Source organism: Rhinatrema bivittatum, chromosome 12 (assembly GCF_901001135.1).
Source record: "Rhinatrema bivittatum chromosome 12, aRhiBiv1.1, whole genome shotgun sequence".
NCBI classification, from domain to species: Eukaryota; Metazoa; Chordata; class Amphibia; order Gymnophiona; family Rhinatrematidae; genus Rhinatrema; species Rhinatrema bivittatum.
The window spans coordinates 80,618,190-80,644,074 of record NC_042626.1 but is presented as its reverse complement, the minus strand read 5'-3'; the positions used below and the strand labels follow the sequence as shown (position 1 = coordinate 80,644,074).

Below are 25,885 nucleotides of genomic sequence, written 5' to 3'. Positions count from 1 at the left end.
TGTGCGCGCGTAGAGAGAGAGAGAAAAGCACCGGTCCAAATACAGATCCCTGAGGCACTCCACTGTTTACCCTTTTCCACTCATAAGAACGTGTCATACTGGGTCAGACCAAGGGTCCATCAAGCCCAGCATCCTGTTTCCAACAGTGGCCAATCCAGGCCATAAGAACCTGGCAAGTACCCAAAAAACTAAGTCTATCCCATGTTACTGTTGCTAATAGCAGCAGTGGCTATTTTCTAAGTCAACTTAATTAATAGCAGGTAATGGACTTCTCCAAGAGCTTATTCCAATCCTCTTTTAAACCCAGCTACACTAACTGCAGTAACCACATCCCCTGGCAACAAATTCCAGAGTTTAATCGTGCGTTGAGTGAAAACTGATTAGTTTTAAATGTGTCACATGCTAACTTCATTGAGTGCCCACTAGTCCTATTATCTGAGAGTAAATAACATTCACATTTACCCGTTCTAGACCTCTCAGAACACTCTCACCAAAAGGAGTCGCCTCTGTAGTGCCCACGTCCAAACGGTAATGCCTGGTGAAAGTGTGAAGCGAAGACCAGACCGCTGCCCAACATATCTCCTGGGGGGACACCAGTTGACACTCAGCCCAAGATGCCGTCTGAACACAAGTACAGAGCCTTAAGTCCCACTGGCACCGAATGGCCCGCGGACACACAGGCGAAGGAAAAGGTCTTTCAACCAGCGAGCTAAGGAAGCCTTAGAAGCCTTCTCCCCCTTCTTAGAACCTCGAAGAGCACAAATAAATGATCAGAGCGTCGGAAAGAGTTAGTAACCTTCAGATAACATAACAGGACGCACCGCACATCCAAAAGATGGAGACTCCTGCCCATAGAGGGATCACGAGACTTGAAAACCTGGTAACTCCACCATCTGATTCACATGAAAAGAAGAAACCACCTTAGGCAGGAACGAAGGCACTGTTCGCAAAGAAACCTTGTCAGTCATGATTTGGAGAAAAGGATCATGGCAAGAAAGAGCTTGCAATTCTGAGATTCATCTAGCCGAGCAAATGGCCACCAAAAACGACCTTCGAGGTAAGAACCTTCAATGATGCTCGACCTAACGGCTCAAAGGGATCCCCATAGAGAACCTTCAACACCAAATTGAGATTCCATTCCGGACACACGTTCCGAAGAGGGGGACGGAGATGCTTAACACCCCTCAGAAACACACATCAGGATGGGAAGCCAAGGACTTGCCCTGTACCTTCCCCCCCGAGACAACCCAAGGCTGCAACCTGGACTCTAAGCAAACTATAGGCCAATCCCTTGGCCAAGCCCTGCTGCAAGAAGGACAAAACATGCGGAACAGAAACCTTAAGTGGATCCAGGCCCTGTGGTGTGCACCAGGACTCAAAAACCTTCCATACTCTGGAATAAGAAAGGGAGGTAGCCAGCCGCCGAGCTTGAAGCAGTGTAGCAATAACCGGGTCCGAATGCCCCTTCAGACACAACACCACCTCTCAAAAGCCAGGCCGCGAGACAGAAGCAATTTGCCCGATCCGAAAATATGGGGCCTTGACGCAGCAACCCCTGCAAGTGGACTAGACGCAGCAGCCCATCCTACGCTAGATGAATCAGATCCACGAGCCATGGGCATCGCGGCCACTCTGGTACTACCAGCACCACTGCCCCTGGATGAGCCTCTATCCACCTGAGGACCCTCGCTATGAGAGGCCATGGAGGAAAAACAAAGGACTCCGGACGGCCAAGGCACACCAGAGCATTGAGGCCCACCGTCCCTGTCTCCCTCCGTCAACTGAAGAACCTTTCCGTCTTGGTGTTGGCTCTTGTTGCCATGAGGTCCAGCTGAGGCGTACCCCAGCAAGCACAGATAAGATCCCAGGCTTCCAGGACAGTTCCCATTCCCCCGGATCCAACTGTTGGCTGAGATAGTCCGCTTGGATATTATCCACACCTGCCATGTGATAAGAAGCAATGTCCTTGACATGGCGTTCTGCCCACTCTAACAATAGCTGAGCCTCCCGAGCCAAGGCAGAGCTCCTGGTTCCCTCCCTGGCAGTTGATGTAGGCCACAGTCACATTGTCCGAAAATACTCTCACCATTCGACCGCTGACCAACAGGAGAAAGTCCTGGAGGGCTCTGTGCACTGCTTGCGACACCAACCGGTTGATGGACCACGACTGCTTCAAGACCGACCAGAGGCCTTGCGCTGTTCTGCCCAGGCAACCGCACACCAGCCACGAAGATTGGCACCCAATCCTGGACTTCAAGGTGGCACTCCCTTCTCCAGATTGTTCCTTGTCATCCCCCATGTCAGACTGGACCTTGCTTCCCTTGGAAGGGGCAGAGGAAGAAAATACTGCTCAAAAGCAGACTCCATCAGGATAAAGCCTTTTGCACGGGACGCATATGTGTAAATGCCCAAGGAACCAGCTCCAAAATCAAGGCCATCAACCCCAGGACCTGCAAACAGTCCCAGACTTTGGGAACAGGAAGGCGCAGCAACTGAGCCACCTGAGCTTAGAGCTTGGCCATCCTGTCGGCAGTAAGAAACACCCTTCCTTGTTGAGTGTCGAATCAGGCTCCCAAGTATTCCAGGACCTGAGAAGGCATCAAGTGACACTGGCAAGTTTATGAGCCAATTCAGCAACTCCAAAAGAGTCCGGACACAAAGCACTGACCGTGAGCGCTCCTCCAGTGACTTCGCCCTGATAAGCCAGTCATCCAGATACAGGATCCTGTCCTGCCTTATGGCTACTGCGATTATGACCATCACCTTTGTGAAGGTACGAGGAGCCATGGCGAGTCCAAACAGAAGGGCCCAAAACTGGAAATGCTGGCCGAGCACCTTGAAACGAAGAAACTTCTGATAGCCCTGCCGAATGGGTATGTGGAGATAGGGCTTGGTGAGATCCAGGGACACCAAGAACTCCCCTTTCTGGACTGTCGCTATCACAGTCCGCACAGTCTCCATCCAGAATCGATGGTGGATGCCTGGAATGCCCTTCCGGAGGATGTGGTGAAGACCAGAACTGTGAAGGACTTCAAAGAGGTGTGGGATAAACACTGTGGATCCATAAAGTCAAGAGGCTGCCAATGAAGAGTGGGTGACTCGCCAGAATGATGGCTACTGCCTGGAGACAATACCCTTATTCAATAAACATATACATGCTTACTGTGACTCCAACATCGCTCTAAGCTTCAACAGCAAGAGGAAACGTGGAAAAAAGGATTTGCACTCACAAAGAGGGGAGTAGCTGGCTTGTTACGGCGGTTACTACCCCAAAACAAATAAGCCTGATACTTCACTTTCAATGCATATCCAGCATAGCTCCCTGCTTCAACGGCAGGGGAGAAGAAAAACAACCAATAAGGGCTGTATAACAGTCTGGGTAAAACAAGCATGGGTGTAGCTTGCTTATTGCGGTGGTTACTACCCCTACTACCCCTAACTAATCAAGCTAGATATTTCACTTGGATGCAGCTCCATCACTGCTCTCTACGTTAATGGTGGGGGTGGAAGGGAAATAGAACCAAGAGCTAAGAGAAACAGATAAGTATGAGAGAAAAAATGTGTGAAGCTTGCTGGGCAGACTGGATGGGCCGTTTGGTCTTCTGCCGTCATTTCTATGTTTCTATGAGGCACCTTTAAACACCTGTTGACCTTTTGAAGGTCTTGGATTGGTCGAAAGGTTCCTTCTTTCTTTGGGACCACAAAATAGATGGAATACCTCCCTTGTCCCTTCTCCGAAACAGGGACCACGGCTTGCAGGCTTAACAACCTTTAGAGCGTCTCCTTGATGGCCCCCCGCTTGCTTCAGGTAAGACAGCATGATAGAGGCTGAGAAAACTCTAAGGCGTATCCTTCCCTGACAACCTGTAGAACCCACTGGTCGGATGTGAGCTTGGTCCACTCCTCGTAAAACAGGGACAACCTGCCGCCTATCACCACCAGCGAGGAGAGGACCGGCCTGACTTCATTGGGAAGATTTAACGCTCCCTGCTCCGGGGGCGAACCCGCCTCTAGAAGACTTGCCGGAACCCCGAAAGGGCTGCTGCCTACCAGAGGACTGGCGCAATGTCGAGAAGCCCAGTCTGCCAGGACGAAAACGTCACACCTCCCAGAACAGGGGACGAGCGGAGAAAGGCTTTTGCACCATCTTATCTTCTATTTATTTATTTATTTTTTAATTTTTAATAAATTAAGTTTTATTTATTTATACATTTTTAATTTATTTTTAATTTTTAATAAACTTCTGGCAGTTTATTACCTTTAGTCTCCCCCAAAGCCTTCAAAAAGGCGGTCTAGGTCCTCCCTGAACATGTTGCCATTGAAGGGGAGATTACATAGCTGTGACTTGGATGAAGGGTCTGCCGACCAATTGCAGAGCCACAATAGCAGTCTGGTTGCCACCACCGAAACCATGCTGCGTGACGTGATGCGCACGAGATCATATAAGGCATCAGCCACACCCACCTCCAGACGGGCTGCCTGGAGCAGAGACAACGTCCCAGAGGCGGCCTGCTCCTGGGGCTTCTGGATCCAACACAAACAGGCTGCATCAAACTGGCACAGACTGAGGTATCTGCCTTGGGGCTACGAGCTGCAAACGCCCACTTAAGCTCAACTTCCAGCTTACGAACCTGAACGTTCCATAGAGCTGCCGCTCCGGCCACCGAGATGGTGGTTTTTCCTGGTGATCACGGACACAGCGGCATACACTTTCGGAATGTTAAGAGCATCCAAATAATCCTGTAGGTGCGGGTACAGCTTCGCAATCGCTCTCCCTACCTTCAACCCAGGATCCAGGGAATCCCATTCCCAGCTGATTAGCTTCTGGATCTTCTTTGGAATGGGGAAGGCACTAGGTGGTCTCTTCAGGCCATCCAAAACCAGATTAACCCCCTCATTATCTGACTCCTCCAGGGATAGCTTAACTCCCAATTCCTCCACCACCTAGGGAATAAGGTGCTTCGCCTCCTTGAAGAAGCGAAGCACCAGAGGGTAGTCACCCTCTACTTCGGGCCCTCAAAGGCTCCAATCTCATTCTTCGGGTCCTCCAGACCAGTCACTGGAGACAAGTCACCCTCAGCCTGACTGTCCACCGAATCCTTGGCGTCTGTAGCCAGGCGTGGAGGGCGAGTCCCCAGAGGCTGCACCTGCGAAACCATGGACCTCGCAGGAGACCCCTTTGACCTCATCAGTCGGATAGTCTCTCAAGTGCCTGTTCCCCGCTTCCCTAGCCAGGAAAGCTTCATGCAGGACAAATTCAGGAGAGAACTCCCTCTGGTTCACTAAGGCCCCTCCAAGCTGTCTGGTCCAGACCGCTCCTCCACCCTCTGCTGTACTGCGGGGGACAGGGGAGTGGATTCCCCGAAACTCAGAGGTTGCACCCCCCCCCCTCCCTTGGTCCCCCCTCCCCCTCTTTCACCATAGACTGAGAGGACCTCCGTGGTCTTGAAGGCCTGTGAGAAGCCCCCTCTTTCCCACCTGCACAGCCCATGCAAAGAGAGAGGGGATTGAGACAAGCAGACCAGCCACAGGCCTCCACCAGCAGCCTGTCAGTTATCAGGCCTGCAAAGGGAGCTCTGCGGGCTGAAATCAAGGGGGGAGGGGCTCACCACGCGGTCAAAGCAGGAAAACAGAGCGCAGCACCACACAAGTTCCCATTGGGACGAAAGAAAAAAAACAAGCTGCTGCTGCGGGAAACACTTGCATGGCCCGCGATGAAAAGGGCAATGGGGAGGTTTATTTCCCCTACCCGGAGGCACACTCCCACTGTTTGAGAGCCGCTGCTCCTCCTTCACTAAGGCCCTCCTGGACTCAGCCCTGATGATCCCGCAGAGGAGCCTAAGGCAGCTCAGACCCACTGCCTGAGCTGCTGCTGCTACTTCTGTGGTTTTTTTTTGTTTTTAAAGGGGCAGCTGCAAGCAGCCCAAAATCACCCAGGGATTAAATTTTAAAAAATAACCCCTGAAGGGGGGATAACTTTCCTGAGTCCCAAGGACTGTAGGGGAGGCTTCAGGCCCCCACTGAGGGAACCATTCTCCTGGTTTTCAGTGGTCCCGGAGTTGCAGGCTAAAATCAGCCAGGGGTTTCCAACCCCCTCCGTTCACCTGGCTCAACCCGAGCGATGGCCCTCAACAGGAACCTGACAACTCAGGGAGCAGAAAAAGGTAAAACCTCCAATCTGAAATTCAGTCAAGACTGCAAGTAACACGTCCATCTGTTGGAGGCAGAAAAATACTGAGGGACTGCAGGTGGCAGCACTCTGTTATGTAGCAGTGCCCAAAGTTTTGTTCTCTGCCTCCATCTGCTGGTAGGAATGAATAAAACCCTGCTTGTCTGGAGTGATCAGGTATGTTCAGGAACCCAATTTTCCTTTCCCTATACGTACCTGGATCAATCCAGACTCCTGGGATGTACCAAAGCTCTCTAATGAGGGTGGGACCTAGAGAGTCCTGCTCGCAAGAGACTCTCGCCAAAGGATTGAGATTCTGGATCCCACTCATCCAGCCGATAGTGTCTAGCAAAGGTGGAGAAACCAACTGAGCCTCTGCCCAAGAGATTGCTTGAGAGAGTAGAATGGGCCCTCAAACCTTCTGAAACTGGCTAACCCCCCTCCCCTAAGGATGTAAGCCAAGCCAATAGCCTTCTTAAGCCATCTTGCAATGGTAGTTTTGGAGGCCTAAGAACCTTTCTTGGGACCACTCCACAACACAAAAAAATGATTAGACCTTCTAAAATAATTTGTGACTAAGACAGTGCAGCAACGCCCTACAAATGTCCAGCAGCCTAAGATCTCATGCATCAGTCTCAGATCACTCAAGCCTGAAAAGCCCAGGAATTCCACTATCTGATTAACGTGTAAAATGGTTACTACCTTCAGGAGAAAGGAAGGCACCGACTGCAAAGGTACTCCTGCGTCCGATATGCGAAGGAATGGATCTCGGCACGACAAAGCCTGCAATTCTGAAATTCTCCTCGCAGAGCAAATAGGTACCAAGAAAATCTTCAAAGTCAAATCCTTAAGGGTTGCTCTGCAGAAAGGTTTGAATGAAGCCCCACACAAACTTCGAAGAACGAGCTTAAGATTCCAAGGAGGGCAAACTCTCCGCACAGGAGGATGCAAATTGACTCCCCGAATAAATCTGGTCACATCGGGATGAGCAGACAACTGGTATCCATACATTTTCTCTCAGGCAGGCCAGAGCCACCACCTGAAAGCAAGTCCTTTGACCAATCTCTCTTGAAGAAAGGACAGGATGTGAGACAGCGAAGAACACAAGGCCTGAACTCCCTTGGCCACACCATGACTCAAAGACTTTCCATACACAGACATAGGATAAAGAGGTGGACTTCCATCTCGCCTGAAAAAGGTAGTGATCACAGTCTCTGGGTATGCCCTAGACCTCAAACGCCTCCTCTCAAAAGCCAAGTTGCTAGACAAAAGCGATCTGCTTGGGCAGAAAATATGGGGCACTGCCGCAGAAGACAAGGAAGGAGACAGTCATAAAAGGTCCCTCAATCGCTAGGTTGACCAGATCCATGGACAATGAGGCCACCAGTACCACATCCCCCAGATCAGGGGTCGGGAACCCATGGCTCGTGAGCCAGATATGGCTCTTTTGAGGGCTGTTTCTGGCTCGCAGACAAGTGTCGCCACACTTTCCCGCTGACCCAGCTGCTCCCCCGGTCCTCCTCCGCCCAGGCTTAAAATGCTGTCAGCCCGGGCGGAACGCGGCAGGACAGCTGGAGTCAGTGGCACCGGCGTGCTCTCTTCTTCCCACCCCCCCCCCCCCGGCCCGGAAGAGGAAGTGGAGAGTATCGGGTGCGTGCGCGGCAAGAAGAGGCCACACTAGTGCGCTCGGCATCGGCCCGAAGAAAAGAAGACTGCAGCGCGGCTCGGAGGAAAATGAAGAGGTTCAAACCGCGGCCGATGGGACGACTCCTCCGCGAGGGCTGAAAATGAAAGAGGTTAGCGTTGGGAGAAGGCTGCTGCTGCCGCGAGTTCCCGGGGTGGGGGTGGGAGAGAGTGAATGAGTGAGCAAGCATGTGTGTTTGCTCGCTCATTCACTCTCCCCCCCCCCCCCCCCCCGGGAACTCGCGGCAGCAGCAGCCTTCTCCCAACGCTAACCTCTTTCATTTTCAGCCCTCGCGGAGGAGGAGTCCCATCGGCCGCGGTTGAACCTCTTCATTTTCCTCCGAGCTGCGCTGCAGTCTTCTTTTCTTCGGGCCGATGCCGAGCGCACTAGCGTGGCCTCTTCTTGCCGCGCACGCACCCGATACACACACACACACACACGCGCCCCCCCCCCCCCCCCGCGGCCCGGAAGAGGAAGTGGAGAGTGAGTGAGAGATTGCATGTATGTGAATGATTGAGAGCCTGTGTATGTGAAAGAGTATGTCTGTGATTGAGAGCCTGCCTGTGAGAGAGAGAGCATGAATGTAAGTTTACCATTGGGAACCTGTATGTGTAAGTTTGTGATTGAAAACCTGTTTGTGTGAAAGAGTATGTGTGTATGATTGAGATCCTTTGTGTGTGAGAGAAATCATGTGTATGTATGATTAAGAGCCTGTGTGTATAAGTAAGAGAGAGAGATCATGTGTGTCTGATTGAGAGCTGATTTAGGTGAGGGAGCATGTGAGTATGTGATTGAGAGCCTATGTGTAAATGAGAGAAAGAGAGGACATGTTTGTAAGCATGTGAATGAGAGAGTCTGTGTGTGAGAGAAAAGACAGCATGTATTTATGTGATTGTGTGTAAGCGTGAAAAGATAGACAGCATGTGTGTAAATGTGTAATTAAGAGCCTATATAAGAGAGAAAAAACATGTGTAAATGTGAGTACTGAGAGCATGTGTGTATAGGTGTGTCATTGAGAGCCAGTGTGAGAGAGAGCGCTGGTATGTGACAGAGGAGAAAGTTCCAAGCAAACCACCCCGCCTCCTGCTAATTCAGAACAATCTCAGGACACCTGGATATCAAACGTTCCCAGGTATGCAGAGCAAAAAAAATTTTGTATCCTTATTTTTCATTACTGGGTCTTTGTGTCTGCTATTTTTAAATATTTTGTTGGTATCTGGAAATGTTTTATATGAGTTTTTAATTATTGGATATTCCACTCATCAGTTGTTTCGAAATATGTTCTTTTTGTTAGTAGAGTTTTACTGCTGATGATTTTATATTTCTTGATTTGTTTTATAAGGATGGGTGATGTTTCTTTTTTCCTTTGTTACACTGCATACAGAGACTCTGGCTTGTTGCAGTTTCCAATTCAGTTTTTGTCTGCATGCTTCTTGTTATGCGTTTTGGTCTCTTTATTCTATGTTAGGTGAGGGACAGCACGTGATTCAGGTGAGGTTTTCTGCTGGTGTGTAGTTTCTGTGTAGGACTCTATAACAGCCTGACTTGGTCCGTTTTTCTAATAGGAGATGTATTGGTGTCTTAAGGCCTGGTGTAATATTTTCAGAGACTTATTGTACTTTAAAAGTGGGATCTTACATAAAATGCACACATTTACTTGTATTTAGTTTTAAACATATTGTATGGCTCTCATGGAATTACATTTTAAAATATGTGGCGTTTATGGCTCTCAGCCAAAAAGGTTCCTGACCCCTGCCCCAGATGCTTCTCTATTCGGCACAAGACCTTGCCTACTAGAGATCACGGCAGGAAAACATAGGACGACTCAGAGGCCTAGGCAACACTAGAGCATCTACACACTCTACTGCGTACTCCCTCCGTCTGCTGAGCAGACAAGGAGCCTTTGCATTGTGCTGGGTCGCCATCAGATCGACATGGAGGGCCCCATTTCTCGCAAATCAGCCACACTGCCATGTCTGATCAAGAAGACTGAGAAAAGTCAGCCTGTACATTTTTGATCCCTGCAATATGGGGTGCTATCTGAACCAGATGCTGTTCCGCCCAAAGGATTAACTCCTGCACCTCCAGTACCACAGAATGACTTTTGGTGGCACCCTGCCAACTGATGTAAGCTACAGCTGTTGCATTGTCAGACAGAACTCGTACCGAGTGACCCTGAACCAAAGGCCGAAAGGCAAGTAACGCTAAGTGTACCACCCTGGTCTCCAAGCAACTGATAGACCAAGAAGCCTCCTCCTCTGACCAGGTGCCCTGGGCCACTTTTCTCTGGCATATCACACCCCAGCCAGAAAGACTGGCATCGGTAGTAAGGATGACCCAATCTGGAACCTCCAATTTGACTCCCTACACCAGATGGGGTGTCTGAAGCCACCAAGACAGACTGTCCCTGGCCTGGAGAGTGAGGGATACAGGTTGATGAAATTCCTCTGATAAAAAGGACTCCACTGTGCCAGAAGAGCTCTCTGAAGCAGCCGCATATAAGTAAAGGCCCACGACACCAGGTCCAGGATGGATATCAAACCAAGAACCTGCAAGAAGTCCCAAGCTCTGGGAATTCACAACCAGGACAAGCGTCAAATCTGATCTTGTAATTTGTGCACTCTCTCCTCAGTCAGGAAGACCTTGCCCTGACTTGTGTCGAAACGCACCCCAAGTACTCCAGTTTTTGGGATGGGATCAAGCGGCTCTTGGTGAAATTTACCACCCAGCCTAGGGATTGCAGAATCCGAATCACTGTGTGAACTGCAGAGCGACAACTGTCCTCCCAATTTGGCCCGTATGAGCCAATTGTCGAGATAAGGATGGACCAGGATGCCGACGCCGTAACGTCACCGCCATGACCACCACGACTTTGGTGAAGGTACGAGGGGCCATGGGTAGACCAAACGGAAGTTCCTGAAACTGAAAATGCTGCCCCCAAGACCATGAACCTCAGGTATCTATGACCTTTCCGGATTGGAAAATGTATATATGCTTCTGTCAAGTCCAGAGACGCCAGGAACTCCTGAATGCGTACAACTGCAATAACCGATCACAAAGTTTCCATGCAAAACTGGGGAATCTTCAATGCCGCATTCACTCTTCAAGTCCAGAATGGGGCAAATATTTCCCTCCTTTGGGAAAACGAAGTAAATTGAATAGTGACCCGTCCAAATTTTGTCATGAGGCGTGGGGACCACGGCCCCCAAGCACTGCAGCCTGTTAAGAGTCTCCCCCACACGCTTTGGCAATGAACCGCAGGGGAAGAACAGAAACAGGTCACACACAGGACGAGCAAATTCTAATGTGTAAACGTCTCTTATTACACTGAGAAGCCACCAATCCTGGGTAACCTTGGCCCACTCCCTGTAAAAGCGAGCCAAACGACATCTATAAAAGGAACGGAGTGGATCGGCCTCACCTCATTGTGCAGATTTGGACCCAGAGGATCCCCCGCCGCTGGGGGCTCTGAAGGGCCGACATCCTCCATGAAAGAACTGCCCCCAGGCCTGACCAGAAGAAGAAAAGTTGCTGCGCCGCTGAAGCCCCCCCCCCGGTTAACGAGACCTTCTATTGTCACGAAAAACACATGCAGAAGGAAAGTTGAGCCTGCCTCTCGGTCGGTCCGTCCTCAGGCAATTTATGCACTTTACTATCACCTAACTGCTTCACAAGTTGTTCCAGCTCCTCTAAGAGGCAGCCTTTGAAAGGCAGAGAAGCCAGCTGGGACATAAGACGAAACATCCACCAACCAGTTATGGAGCCACAAGAGATGCCGTGCAGCTACTGCAGTCATGATATGGGAAGACGTCCGCACCAAATCATAAGGCATCCGCTACGTAAGCTATAGAAGCTTCTAGCCTCTCAGCCAGAGACCCTTGAGCACCCGCGGTCGACTGTCCCTCCAGGAGATGCTGCACAAGCAAGCTCTCTGCACAAAGCAGGAACAAATGGCAGCCTGGAGGCTCAAAGCGGAAACCTCAAAAATCCCTTTGAGATGGACCTCCAGCTTGCGGTCCCTAAACATCTTTCAGCACCGCTCTCGTGACCAGAATGATCGTCTTCTTTGTAACAGCAGAGACCGCCGCATCCACCTTGGGAAGTGCAAAGAGCTCCAAGGTCTGTTCTGGCAGGCTATAAAAGCTTTGCTATAGCCCTGCCCAATCGCAATCTGGCATCTGGAGACCCCCATTCTTGGTCCACCATCTGTATGGACGCATGATTCAGAAAACCTGAAGGAAGACACCTTATGCCTTCCAGGACCGGATCCGCCCCATCCTTGAGGAAGTCCTCAAGTGGCAGCTGTAGCCCTAGTTCCTCTAGAACTTGGAATAAGAGGAGCAAGTTTGTCCTTAAGGAACAGGCGAAGTATTTTGGGTCATCCTCCTCTGCCACCAGAACAGAGTCTCCATCAGTTTCAGCACCACGTCCTAACCCACTAGACCTGCTGTTTGGTCTCCCGAGCGCACTTCGCCTGGGTCTGAGATGTCCCCTTGTGCACAAGTGACGCCCCCAGAAGAGACCGGCCCAGAAATCAACACTGGACATTGGACTTCAAACCCCTTCTCCTGCTGCGCCAAATAGGCCTAGTGCAGAAGCAAAATTAATTCAGGTGACAAGGAGCACGGAGTCACGGTGACAGCTTGTGGCCTCCACATGTCCTCCCCTGCGGGTGGAGGACTCGCTCCTAGGAGGTCCCTCCGAGTCCCCCTGTACCCCAACCAGACCCGGGTGGATTGGGGAACGTCCCCTTCAAGCCCCCAATAGCCCGGGACTGTTCTCCGGGGGTTCCAACATGACCACCATTTCCAGTTACACCAGCTGCAGGTGGAGGGAGTTAGGAGGGCCCCTCCTCCCCCTGAAATACAAGCCACACAGACTGTGGTGATTCACACACGCAGGAGGCCGCCCCACTAACCATCGGGCCGCAGGAGAAGAAAAATCGCCGACAGGGAAAAAAAAAAAAAAAGACAGGAGAAGAAAAATAAGGAAAATTGAATCTTACCTGCTAGTTTTCGTTCCTGTAATACCACAGATCAATCCAGACCAGTGGGTTATGCACTCCCACCAGCAGATGGAGGCAGAAAACAAAGCTTCAAGGCACTACTATATACCAAGGGTGCCACCTGCAGCTCCTCAGTACTGATTAATACCCAAGCCAAGATGCAATAGTCAAACTTTAACAATTCACATAAGGGCAAAAACAAAAAAAAAAAAAAAAAAAACACACCCCACAAGGGTTGGATTCCCCTGAACCTGGAGCCCCAGATCCGGACCGTAGCCCATAACATTCAATGAATAAAGATCATCCCTTATATTCAGTGGCTAAACACCAGGCAAATCAATCTTTCGGCAGGTCTACCAGTGTGGTCCTCTGGACTGATCTGTGGTATTACAGGAACAAAAATTAGCAGGTAAGACCCAATTTTCCTTTCCTGAACATACCCAGATCAGTCTAGACCAGTGGGATGTACCAAAGCCACACTACACCAGGCAGGCACCCGAAAGACCCCGCTCTTAGAATGCTTTCCCCAAAGACCGAACTCTCCGGCGCCTGTACATCCAGACAGCAATGTCTTGTAAAGGTATGCATAGAGGACCATACAGTGGCCCTACATATTTCTTCAGCCGACACCAGTTGACACTCCGCCCAGGAAGCCGCCTGCACTCTAGTAGAATGCGCTTTCAAACCCGCCAGAATAGGTGACTATTGTCAATGTAGGACAAATAGATGGTCTCCTTCAACCATCGAGTCAAGGCAGCCTTGGATGCCTTCTCACCCTTCTTTGGACCTCCCCAAACACAAGAAGATGGTCTGACCTTCGAAAGGACTTAGTGACCTCTAAATACCGGAGCAATACTCTGTGCATATCCAACAGGTGAAGTTCCCTACCAGATGAGTCCTGGGCAACTCCACGGATTGATTCACATGGAAGGCATATACCACTTTGGGTAGGAAGGAAGGTATCGTACGCAAAGACACCTTATCTGCCAAAATGCACAGGAAAGGATCCCAACAGGAGAGAGCCTGCAGTTCGGAAATACGTATAGCAGAGCAAATGGCCACCAAGAAAACCGTTTTCAAAGTAAGGTCCTTGAGAGAGACCAGACGCACGGCTCAAAGGGTGGAGAGCAAAGCATCCGTAAAACCAGGTTAAGATTCCAGTCCGGACACAACTTACGAACTGGAGGGCGAAAACACTTTACCCCTTTTAGGAAACTAACAACATCCGGATGGCTGGCCAGGGTCTTGCCCCCTTATCTGGCCCCTGGGGCACCCCAGAGCCGAAACCTGGACCCGGAGGGAACTGTAGGCCAGGCCCTTAGACAAGACCTGTTGCAGAAAGGCTAAAATATGGGGAATGGTCACTGAAAGGAGTATCACGCCGTGTTGATCACAACATCCCTCAAAACACTTTCCACACCCGAATGTATGCCATGGAAGTGGAGGGACAACTAGCCTGGAGGAGGGTGGAAATCACTGGTTCCGAATAACCCTTCACACGGAGCCGCCACCTTTCAAAAGCCAGGCCGCGAGAGAGAAGTGATCCTCCAGATCCAAAAAGATGGGTACTTGACGGACGGAGGGTCCATTGCGTCTGGCTTGGGAGGTGGGCCAGAAGCAACAGACCATCCGCCACTAGCTGAATGAGCTCTGCAAACCAAGGACGTCAAGGACACTCTGGAGGCACCAGGACCACTGAACCTGGATGTTGCTCCACATGTCGAAAAACCTGTCCAATGAGGGGCCAAGGGAGAAAAAACAGAGCAAAATCCTGGTTGGTCACTTGCACATGAGAGCATCCAGACCAACCAACCGACCCAACTTCCTTCTTTCAACTGAAGACCCGTACTGTCTTCAAGTTGTACCGCTTCACCATGAGATCCAGCTGGGGAGCGCGCCTCCCCATCTGGCACAAATGTGGTTCCAGGCCTCCAGGGAAAGTACCCATTCCCTGGGATCCAGCTGATGTAGACTGAGGAAGTCTGCCTGCACACTGACCACCCCTGCCACTTGAGGCCACGATTCCCCCCAGATGAATTTCAGCCCAAGCAAAGAGAAGATGAGTCTCCCGAGCCACGGCTGGACTCTTGGTGCCACCCTGTCAGTTGAGATATGGTGGCGTTGTTAGAAGACGCGAACCATTCTGCCTTGTACCTGAGAGAAACGACACCAATGCCCTGCGAAGTCTCAAGAAGATTGATGGACCAGGACACTTCCTGTACAGACCACGTGCCCCAGGCTGCATGACCTAGGCACACTGCTCCCCAACCTCTGAGACTTGTGTCTGTTGACACGACCACCCAATCCGGGACTTTGAGGGATGTGCCCTTCTGCAAGTTGGTCTCCGATAACCACCTCTCCAGGCTGGTCCTGGTCTGCTGCGACAACGGTAACTGAGGTTGGTACTGTTCCAACAACGGGTTCCACCGAGACAGTAGCGCCCTCGTGTGAGCGAAGGCCCACGGCACCAACTCAGTCAATGCCATGGAGCCCAGAAGCTGCAGATAATCCCACACTCTGGGTAATGGAAGATGAAGAATAAGCAGAATTTGTTGCTACAACTTGTGCATCCTGTCCGTCTTAAGGAACTCCCTGCCTTCCCAAGTGTCGAAGCAAGCTCCCAGATATTCTAGGGACTGCGATGGATCAGATGACTGTTCCATTGATCACCCAGCCCAGCGACTGGAGCAACAGAGTTACCCAACGTATCGCTCGCAAGCAATCCTCCTCAGATTTTGCGCAAATCAGCCAGCTGTCGAGGTAAGGATGGACTAACACTCCCTCCTCCATCCGCAGGGCCACCGTTACAACTACCATCACCTTGGTAAAGGTTCGTGGAGCAGTCACCAAAAGGGAGCGCCCGGAACTGAAAATGCTGTCCCAGGATCTTGAAACGCAGGAACCGCTGATGATCGCTCCGAATTGGGATGTGGAGGTATGCTTCTGTGAGATCCAAGAAACTCCCCTTTGTGGATGGCTGCAATGACTGTTCTGAGGGTCTCCATCCAGAAGCAAGGGACCCTTAAGCTGACGTTCACTTGCTGAAGATCCAGGATAGGATGGAAGGTGCCCTCCTTCAGGACCACAAAATAAATGGAGTACCGCCTTCTTCCCTGCTCATCCTGAGCAATCTTTGGATCGTCTCCTCTACTGCCACCTGCTTGTTGCTGGAAATGCAGCGTGACTCCAGAAAGGTCTCCTTGAGTGGGTTAGAAAATTCTAAGGCGTAGCCTACTCTTATGACCTCCAGAGCCCACTTGTCTGAGGTGATTTTGGCCCACTCCTCGAAAAACTGACAATCTGCTCTCTAACGCCACACATGAGGAGTGAGCGGGCCTGACATCACTGGGCAGGCTTTCCAGCTCCCGCTCCCTGGCTGGAGTCACCTCGTGTCAGCTTGTAGGATCCACGAAAAGGACTGCTGTTGAGCAGATGACTGCATGGAGCTGGAGGAGGGGCTGCCCCTCCCCAACCTGAAACACTGCGTGTCTCAATAACAGGCCCACGGAGCAAAGGATTTCTTGAACGGTTTCCTATCCTCGGGTAGCTTGTTCCCCCTTGGTGTTATCCAGTAACTTCATAAGCTGGTCCAGATCTTCCCCAAAAAGAAGATAGCCCCGAAAAGGAAGGTTACACAACTGCGATTTGGAGGATGCGTCCGCCACCCAATTTCGGAGCCACAGCAAATGCCTGGCTGCCACCGAAGAGACCATGCTTCGGGCCGAGGTACGCACCAGATCATACACAGCATCTGCCACATAAGCATCGCCCGCCTCCAGCAGGGCCGCCTGGGTCAAGGACAAAACTCCAGAGGAAGCTGGATCCTGCGGTTTCTGGATCCAGAGACAAGCGCACTGCATCATGCTAGCGCAAACCGCCACTCGAAGGTTCAAGGAAGAGACCTCAAACAGGCGCTTAAGGTGAAGCTCCAGCTTGTGGGCCTGAACATCTTTGAGAGCCGCAGCCCCTGCCATCGAAATGGCAGTCTTCCTAGCGACCGCTGACACCGCGGCATCCACCTTTGCAGTCTTCAAGTGCTCCAAATGCTCTTAGAGAACTGGGTACAGTTTAGTCATAGCCCGGCCGACCTTGAGGCCTGCATCCGGAGAGTACATAAGAAAATGCCATACTGGGTCAGACCAAGGGGTCCATTCAAGCCCAGCATCCCGTTTCCAACAGTGGCCAATCCAGGCCATAAGAACCTGGCAAGTACCCAAAAACTAAGTCTATTCCATGTTACCATTGCTAATGTCAGTGGCTATTCTCTAAGTGAACTTAATAGCAGGTAATGGACTTCTCCTCCAAGAACTTATCCAATCCTTTTTTAAACACCACTATACTAACTAAGGATCCGCGGGAGAGGGCGAGGACGCTGGGAGGCCGGTCCACCGGCAGCCGCGTCCAACCTAGCTGCAAAGGAAGAAAACAGCCGAAAAAGAAAACTCACTTACCCCGGTGAAGCAACGACTAGCGCCGGGAAGGAGGAAAGAGAGAGACAGAGAACAATAAGGAAGCCACGCCTCTCCAATTAGGCAATTAAATTTTGGACTTTTTTTTTTTTTTTTTCCTAAGCACAACTTGATCCAACCAAACAAGCTAACCAAACATACAGAAAATAAAGCCCCAACCAAGGGACGCAAAAGAAAAGGTTATAGGCAATCTGGAGCAAGCCCAGATTCCACTACTCGCATCTGCTGGAGTCAGAAGATACTGAACTCCTGCAGAGGGGGTAGTAGTACTTAAGGTGACGCCCCCTCGAAGCTTTGGGCTGACTCCATCTGCTGGATTGGGGACATAACCCACGGTCTGGACTGATCCAGGTACGTACAGGGAATTGTGCGTTGAGTAAAAAAGAACTTTCTCCGATTAGTTTTAAATGTGCCACATGCTAACTTCATGGAGTGCCCCCCCTAGTCTACTATCCGAAAGAGTAAATAACCGATTCACATCTACCCGTTCTAGACCTCTCATGATTTTAAACACCTCTATCATATCCCCCCTCAGTTGTCTTCTTCTCCAAGCTGAAAAGTCCTAACCTCTTTAGTCTTTCCTCATAGGGAAGTTGTTTCCATTCCCCTTATTTTGGTAGCCCTCTCTCTGTACCTTCTCCATCGCAATTATATCTTTGAGATGCGGCGACCAGAATTGTACACAGTATTCAAGGTGCGGTCTCACCATGGAGCGATTACAGAGGGCATTATTGAAGGTTACATTATGACATTTTCCGTTTTATTCACCATTCCCTTTCTAATAATTCCCAACATTCTGTTTGCTTTTTTGACTGCTGCAGCACACACTGAACCGACGATTTCAATGTGTTATCCATTATGACACCTAGATCTTTCATTGGGTTGTAGCACCTAATATGGAACCAACATTGTGTAATTATAGCATGGGTTATTTTTCCCTATCTGCATCACCTTGCACTTATCCACATTAAATTTCATCTGCCATTTGGATGCCCAATTTTCCCGTCTCACAAGGTCTTCCTGCAATTTATCACAATCTGCTTGTGATTTAACTACTCTGAACAATTTTGTGTCATCTGCAAGTTTGATTATCTCACTCGTCGTATTTCTTTCCAGATCATTTATAAATTATTGAAAAGTATAATATATATTGAAAAGTCCCATTCGACTGATAAGCTTCTGGATCTTTTTCATATAGGAAAGGGTGCTGGGTGGACACCGGAGCCCCGACCAGGACTGGGTTAACCCCTTCATTATCTGACTCTTCCTGTGACAACTTCAGACCTAACTCCTCTAGCACAAAAAAATTATTCCTTATCTGCTAATTTTCGTTCCTGTAGTACCATGGATCAGTCCAGACCGTGGGTTATGTCCCCCCTTCCAGCAGATGGAGTCAGAGCAAAAACTGAGAGGGCAGTCCCTCATAATTGGTCTGGACTGATCCTGGTACGTACAAGGAACAGAGGAATAAGGGGGCGCGATTTTTCCTTCTTAAAAAGAGGTGAATTACCTGTGGATCATCCCCCTTCTGTCCCAGTCATCCCACCGGTATCCGGATTGGGAGAGGGTCCCGCCTGGGTCCGCAGCGGCGTCCTCCTGGGGGAGGGGGCTTTCCCCGTGAGTCATCCGAGCCGTCAAGATCCCCACAGACCCCGGCCGCTCGAAGACCCCAAGAGTCGGGGCGTGACTTGGGTCGTTTTAATGGCCCCCAAGCCCTGTCCTGTGGCTTGCGCTTAGCTGACTTCCTGGCTAAAAAAGCCTCGTGCATGAGAAGCACAAATTCAGGCGAGAAGCCTCCCAGGCCCGTCTCATTGTCCGTGGAGTCCGAATACCTGTCCCTAGAATCTTCCTGATTCCACTCGTGCACTGCGGGGGGGGGGGGTTTCCTCCTGGGACCCCTTCTCGAGTGAGGTAGTGGAAGCGCCAGAGACCTGCCCCTGGAGCTAGCCCTCGAAGCTGACCGTGTGGCCTTTGTCCTCAGACCCTTCCCACCCCCCCCCCCCCACCCCTCCACAGCACAACTGCATAGGGAGAAGGAATCCAGGTAGGCTGAACAAGTGCCACAGGCTTTACAAGCTTCCAGAGGTTTTTCAGCCATTTCTTGCTTGCCAAGCATCCCCAGGGATCCCCCCCCCCGGGGTCAGGCCTGAAGCGTGATCCCCTAAAATGGCACGCTCACCAAAAATAGCCCAGGCACTCCGAGCAGACGCGCAGGAAGGCAGCCAGCAGAGGAAGCTTGAAAGAAAAAACAAGATGGCCGCCATGGTTAAAATTAGCTCGGCACCACCAAGCGATTGCTAGTAGCGCAGCCCTGACTCCCTACCGGGATAGAGTAGGCCCCCCACGGTCCTAAACCTGCTGCCTGCTCTCTCTCCCGAGCCCTCCGAAGCTCGAGGGGCTGCCGGGCTCAGCTCTGCCGAGCAGACAGGTCACACGGCAGAGCCGCTGACAGAAGCAGGGAGAAAAAAATAAAATTTAAAAAAAGTTAAACTATAAATAACATTTTTCCCCAAGGGTCAGACACTCCAAGGGAGGCTTCGGGACCGCTGAGGGAGCCAGTCCCCAAGGCTATCGGTGGTCCCGGGCTAACATTGCCAGGGTTATCCAACCCCCCGTTCGCCCGGGCTCTACCAGAGGGATGGCCAAAAATGGAGCACACCAACTCAGAGCAACAGGTATGCACCACCATCTGCTGGAGACAAATATTGAGAAGATGCAGGTGGCACACTTGGTATATAGTAGGTGCCTTGAAACTTTGTTCTCTGCCTCCATCTGCTGGTGGGAGTGCATACCCCACTGGTCTGGACTGATCTGGGTATGTTCAGGAACAACCTTGCGGGAGCAGACCTCACAGCTGTGCCTTTTATTTTATTTTTTTATTTTTTTAGCAACACCTCACCAAAATTTCCTCTTAAAACTGAAGAAAGATGTTCAGCTCAATTCAGCAAGTTACAAAAGGGAGAGGAAAAGTGAGCAAATGGAGCCCAAGAAAAACAGTCACTTAAGTGATCACGTGGAGGAGGGATTTGGGACCACCAGATGTACACCCCACAGGTACCTTGAAACCAGGTGTACAAAAGGGTCACCAACTACCAGCCATCCAACTCAACCAAGCAGGGTAGGGATCCTTTCTAGGAACCCCAACCCCTGGGAGTAAGGCTCAAGAGTTAGAAAACTGAGGTGAAAAAAAAAAACTGCAGGTTTATGCATCAGCCACCATCTGCTGGAGACAGAGAAATACTGAGGAACTGCAAGTGGCATCAGGGTACTTGAAGCAGTATCAGTTTTACTTTCTCTGTCGCCATCTGCTGCATGGATAAATAAACCAGGAGTCTGGACTGATCCGGGTACATACAGGGAACAGCCGTCCCTGCTGTTGAGATCACCCTTAGGCTTTACTAGCCACAGCAAGAGGCAATACATAGTGATCCATCCCACACATTACCCCTTCTCACCCTCCTTCCCCTATACAGCCAGGAAGGCATGCATCCCATCTTAACACACCTGTCTGTGGTTCTCCAGGAGCTTCTGGACAATTAATTCAAAAGACGACGACAAACAGTAAGTGGCTGGCTCTTCCTGATCATCAGGCCACATCAGCTGCTTCATAGGCAGCCTCAGCTAGGCTGGAAAAGGCCTGAAATAGAGCCAAAGATGTTACAGGCAAGGAAAAAAGCCACTTGTGCTCACCAACCAGAATCTATAGAAGAGTCCTGTGCATCTCAGTGCCAGGAGTGCTTTCCCAGCTCCTGGCACAATCACCTCTTAAAAAAAGGATGAGCAAAAGTTAAACAAGGTAGCTCATACCCAGCACACATTGGATGCCACTCTGGGCTCAGCACCCAGGCCTTCAATCAGACACTGCAATAGAGGTGCCAGATACACATCAATGATGGCAGCTTCTGGCAGCAGCTCACAAATTCTCCCCACAGTCCATGCAGTTGTGTCTCGAACCACCACACTCGGATCCTTCATCAATTCTATTAGTGTGGGCATAGCCTGAAAGAGATGGACAAGTCACTTCCACCAAAACCTTTGCAATACCCATTCCCCCTTCCCCAATCAAGAAGGGGCCCACCTCATCTCCTCCTCTTCCCAGCATCTCACCTGGATAACTAGTGGTTTCAGCTGGTTGGGCTCTGGACCTTCCAAGATGCAGCCAAAGGCCATGACAGCAGCATCTCTGTACCGCCAGTCTGGGTTCTTTATGTGTTCCTTGATGAATGGCAGCACGTGGGGGACAATATCATCTTCACAGCAGGTAGCCAGGAGCATGAGACAGACACCAGCAGCTTTACAGGGATTCCAATCATCATCATCGTCATTCTCATCCTGAGGGGGGCAACCGCAAGGTTCAAATGTGCAAGTGCTTCTCCCGTTCAGAGCAGTACCAGCCTCAGACCACTTTTTCCTCCACACATGAGTCTCACCTGCTTCGTTAGCGTTTGTGTCAGAATTGGGACCAGGTACTGGAGGGCTCCCTTGGCATAAAATTTACTGGTATGCTCTGGGGGTCTCCCTTGTTCAGCTGCCTAAAATAGACAGGCAAACTAACAGTTAGCTGCCACAGATAGATCCAACAGTGTCATTAAGAAGCCTCAGACTTATGCAGTTTCTCTTACATTCAGCACCATTTAATAATCAGATGCTCTTCCTGGGACACAACCTCCCTTCAGGGACATGGCAGACAAGATTTCTACCTCCATTAACTAGGCCAAGAGCTTCTATTTCCTCTTCCAACCCTGCCCTTTGTAGAATAGAGCTCTGTGAATCACACTGGGTCTCAGCTTCTCATTAATGATATACATCACTATCGTCAGAGTGGTGCATGTTGTCTCATCACAGACCCAGAACTGTCAGATATGAAGATGTAACTACTATTCCCAGAATACTTCAACACCCTTGCCTGGGGTATTAATTGCACATTACAAACATGGTCTAGTAGTCACTTCACCTCTGATGCCTCAATAGCCAGGTCCATTTCTTCATCACAAACATTGGACCAGAACTCAATGCCTTGCAGAGCCCACTTCATCTATGTCACTCTTCATAGCTTCAACTGTGATCTTAAGGCAAAGAATAAATATACATATCACTCAGGTTTGTCAGACAGTACACACACCCTTGGACAGCTCCTGAATTCTCAACTACAAAAGCAAACCACATTGGACAACTTACTCACCGCAAAAAGTGCTGGTCCCATGTATGTCTCCATGTATTGGTAATACAGGGACATGATCTTCACGAGGTTCTGCAAGGCTGCCACTCGAACCTGAACAGAAAGGAGTGTCACTGCTGCTTGAACAATACCACAAAGTCTCCCATCCTTTCAGGAACCTGCCTGGAGGCAACAATGTATTCAAACACTCCCTAGCTTGCTAGTACATAGGGAACTGCCACTCCCTGGGGGCCTACATCCCAAAAACATTTAAGAAAAACCCACTTTTAGCCTCTTGACATTATTTCCACTTGATCCAAGCTACAGAAGACACATTGGGTCATACATCACAGAAAAACAAAATGGTGGTGGACAAAAAGCACAAGGCCCATTTCTGGCTTTAGCCTTTTCATCCTCATTTCAGGTGTAGGCTGCCTCAATATGAAAGCCTTCCTCTGGGCAAACTGTTTTTGAAGTGCCATCTAGAATTCAATGATACTCTGGACAAGGTCTCAACCATGGTTGGAAAAAAGTCTCAGGAGCCAGGATACCTGATGCTTGCAATTCAGAAAAGAAAAAAAAAAAGCCACACTAAAGAAAAACGTCAAAATATGCATAAAAAGGGAGGAGGAAGGGAAAATGCTACATTTTCCCTGGCTCCAGAAAAACCCAATTGGCACCTAGATATTCTATTTTTAAAAAGGAAAAAAAAAAAAAAAAAAAAGGTCCACCCCTGATTAGAGCAGAGGGCTATGAACCAAGGAAAAGGAAAATTGGTTCTTACCTGCTAATTTTCCATTCTTGAAGTACCCCAGATCAGTTCATAATGTTTTGCATCCCTACCAGCAGATGGAGGCAGAGAACCAAAGGTTGAGGTACTGCTACATAACAGTGTGCCACCTGCAATCCCTCAGTATTGACCTGTACCCAAGCCAAGATAATTACTTTAACAAACCTTCCCCTACATTAAAGGCAAACAGACAAAAGCTGGAGCTCCTGGAACTAGGCCTTCTTGAGTTAACAAAAAAAACCCCATATTTATTTAAAAGTGTTTCTATACCGTCGTTTAGTAATATACCATCACAACGGTTTACATTTCGGCATGAAATAGGTTGGTTAGGTTACTAAGTTATCCATAGTGTGCCAATATTTTACGGTTACATAGTTCAGTAATATACTCTAAATAAGAGATGGGTTGGGGGTTACTATTTATATGATTTTGGGATAATCAAATCAAGTGTATACCGTTTCAATTTAATATTTAATAATGGGTAACAAATAAAATTGTCAATTTTCTGTTTGTGGGTGACTTTCAGTTGTATGTATTGTTAGTCATCGCTCTCATTGTGAAATGCTTTTTTGAAAAGCCAAGTTTTTAGGCCTTTTTTGAAAAGTTTTATTTCTTTCATTAATCTCAGCTCAAGTGGTAATGTGTTCCACAATAATGGTCCTGCCAAAGATAGAGCTCTCTCTCTCTCTCACTTGGGTCAACTTTGCTGTTCTGACTGAGGGTATGGTTAGCAGTGCTTTATTGGCCGGCCTGAGATTTCTTTGTGGGACATGTAATCGTAAAGCAGTGTTTAGCCAGTCTGCGTTTTCGTCATTAATTAATTTATGAATTGTGCAAAGTGTTTTGAATTGTACTCTCTGTTCTATTGGGAGCCAGTGTAAATCCGCAAGTCTTTGGGTAATATGATCTCTTCTGCCTTAGCCCACATATCCCAATATGTATACTTCTCATTACTCTTAACTACATCAAACCTCAGTTCAGCAACATCCAGAAGTGAGGAAGTCTTTCGAAAGATGGGGCTATGTCTCTGGAACGTGGTACTTCAGGAACAAAAGGTTAGCAGCTAAGAAAGGAAAATTGGTTCTTACCTGCTAATTTTCTTTCCTGTAGTACCACGGATCAGTCCAGACTGTTGGATTATACCTCCCGTCCAGCAGATGGAGACAAGTTTTGACTGGACACTACCCTATATCCTGATGTGCCACCTGCAGACAAGTCAGTATTGAACTGTATCCAAGCCAGATAAGAAGGAACCCACTGAACAGATAACTAAACAATAACCCACCATGATAAACTGATTCCCCCCAAACGGAGCAAAGGGCTAAGGAACTATCAAGAAAATAGATAATAAAAATAATGCCCAAGCACTCAAACCTGTACAGGACTTGACCTGAGTATATCCTCCCAGTAAAGGAGAACTGATCAAGCGGACTCTCCAAACCCTCTAGTCTGAATTGGGCGGGCCTCTGGACTGATCTGTGGCACTACAGGAATGAAAATTAGCAGGTAAGAACCAATTTTCTTTTCCCTGTACATACCCAGATCAGTCCAGACTGTTGGGATGTACCCAAGCCTTCTTACACGGGGTGGGACCCTGAGAGTCCTGCTTGAAGCACACTTCCCCCCAAAGCCCTCAGAATCTGGGGCCTGGACATCCAAACGGTAATGTCTGGCAAACGTGTGCAAAGACTTCCATGTCGCTGCCCTACAAATCTCCTGCGGAGAGACCTGTTGACACTTGGCCCAAGAGGCCGCTTGTGACCGGGTAGAATGCGCCCGAAGACAGACTGGGACCGGACGGCCTTGAACAATGTAGGCAGAGCTAATAGCATCCTTCAACCATCGCGCAATGGTGGCGCTAGAGGCTTTGAGCCCCCTCCTGGGGCCACTCCACAAGACTAGAAGATGGTCCAAGAGGCAAAAACTGTTGGTCACTTTTAAATAATTCAACAGAGCCCGCCTGACATCCGTTCTCCGTAAATCCTTAGAGAGGAGAGGAAGAATCCAAATCCGGAAAGGAAAGGAGCTCCAACTGATTCAGATTGGGGGGGGGGGGGGGGTGGAGAAGACACCAACTTAGGGAGAAAGGAGGGAACTGTTCTCAAGGACACTCCAGAATCCATGATCTGTAAAGAAGGGTTCCCTACAGGACAAAGCCTGGAACTCAGATACCCTCTCCTAGCAGAAGAGACAGCCACCAGGAAAATCACTTCCAAAGTAAGGTTCTTTAACGTAGCCCGCTTCAACGGTTCAAATGGGGATGCACACATCACCTTCAGGACCACATTAAGGTTCCACAAGGGGCAGGGATTCTGGACCGGAGGACGCAAATGCTTTACCCTCGTAAGAAAAATGCACCACAACAGGATGTGCCTATAGGTTAATCCCCCACATCTTTCCGCAGAGGACAGATGAGCACCACCACCTGAACACTCAGAATTAAAGGACAAACCTTTCCAAAGACTATCCTGTAAGAAGGCCAAAACATCTGCCACCGTGGCCAGCACAGGCACAAGATCACGCTCCATGAACCAAGATTCAAAGATCCCCCACACCCTGACATACATCAAGGAAGTGGAAGTCTTCCTGGACTGCAAGAGAGTGGTAACG

The 25,885-nt window shown here is 49.6% G+C and overlaps 1 protein-coding gene across 1 annotated transcript in view; it reads right to left on the bottom strand.

Moving 5' to 3' along the window:
• Positions 1-25,885, bottom strand: part of KPNB1 (karyopherin subunit beta 1) — a 274,884-nt gene that overhangs the window by 191,709 nt on the left and 57,290 nt on the right. Inside the window, 9 exon segments of the mRNA XM_029572132.1 lie at positions 20,832-20,842; positions 20,844-20,915; positions 20,917-20,964; positions 21,135-21,326; positions 21,435-21,659; positions 21,758-21,859; positions 22,282-22,353; positions 22,355-22,393; positions 22,510-22,599. Of these exon segments, the coding sequence (XP_029427992.1) occupies positions 20,832-20,842; positions 20,844-20,915; positions 20,917-20,964; positions 21,135-21,326; positions 21,435-21,659; positions 21,758-21,859; positions 22,282-22,353; positions 22,355-22,393; positions 22,510-22,599 (851 nt within the window).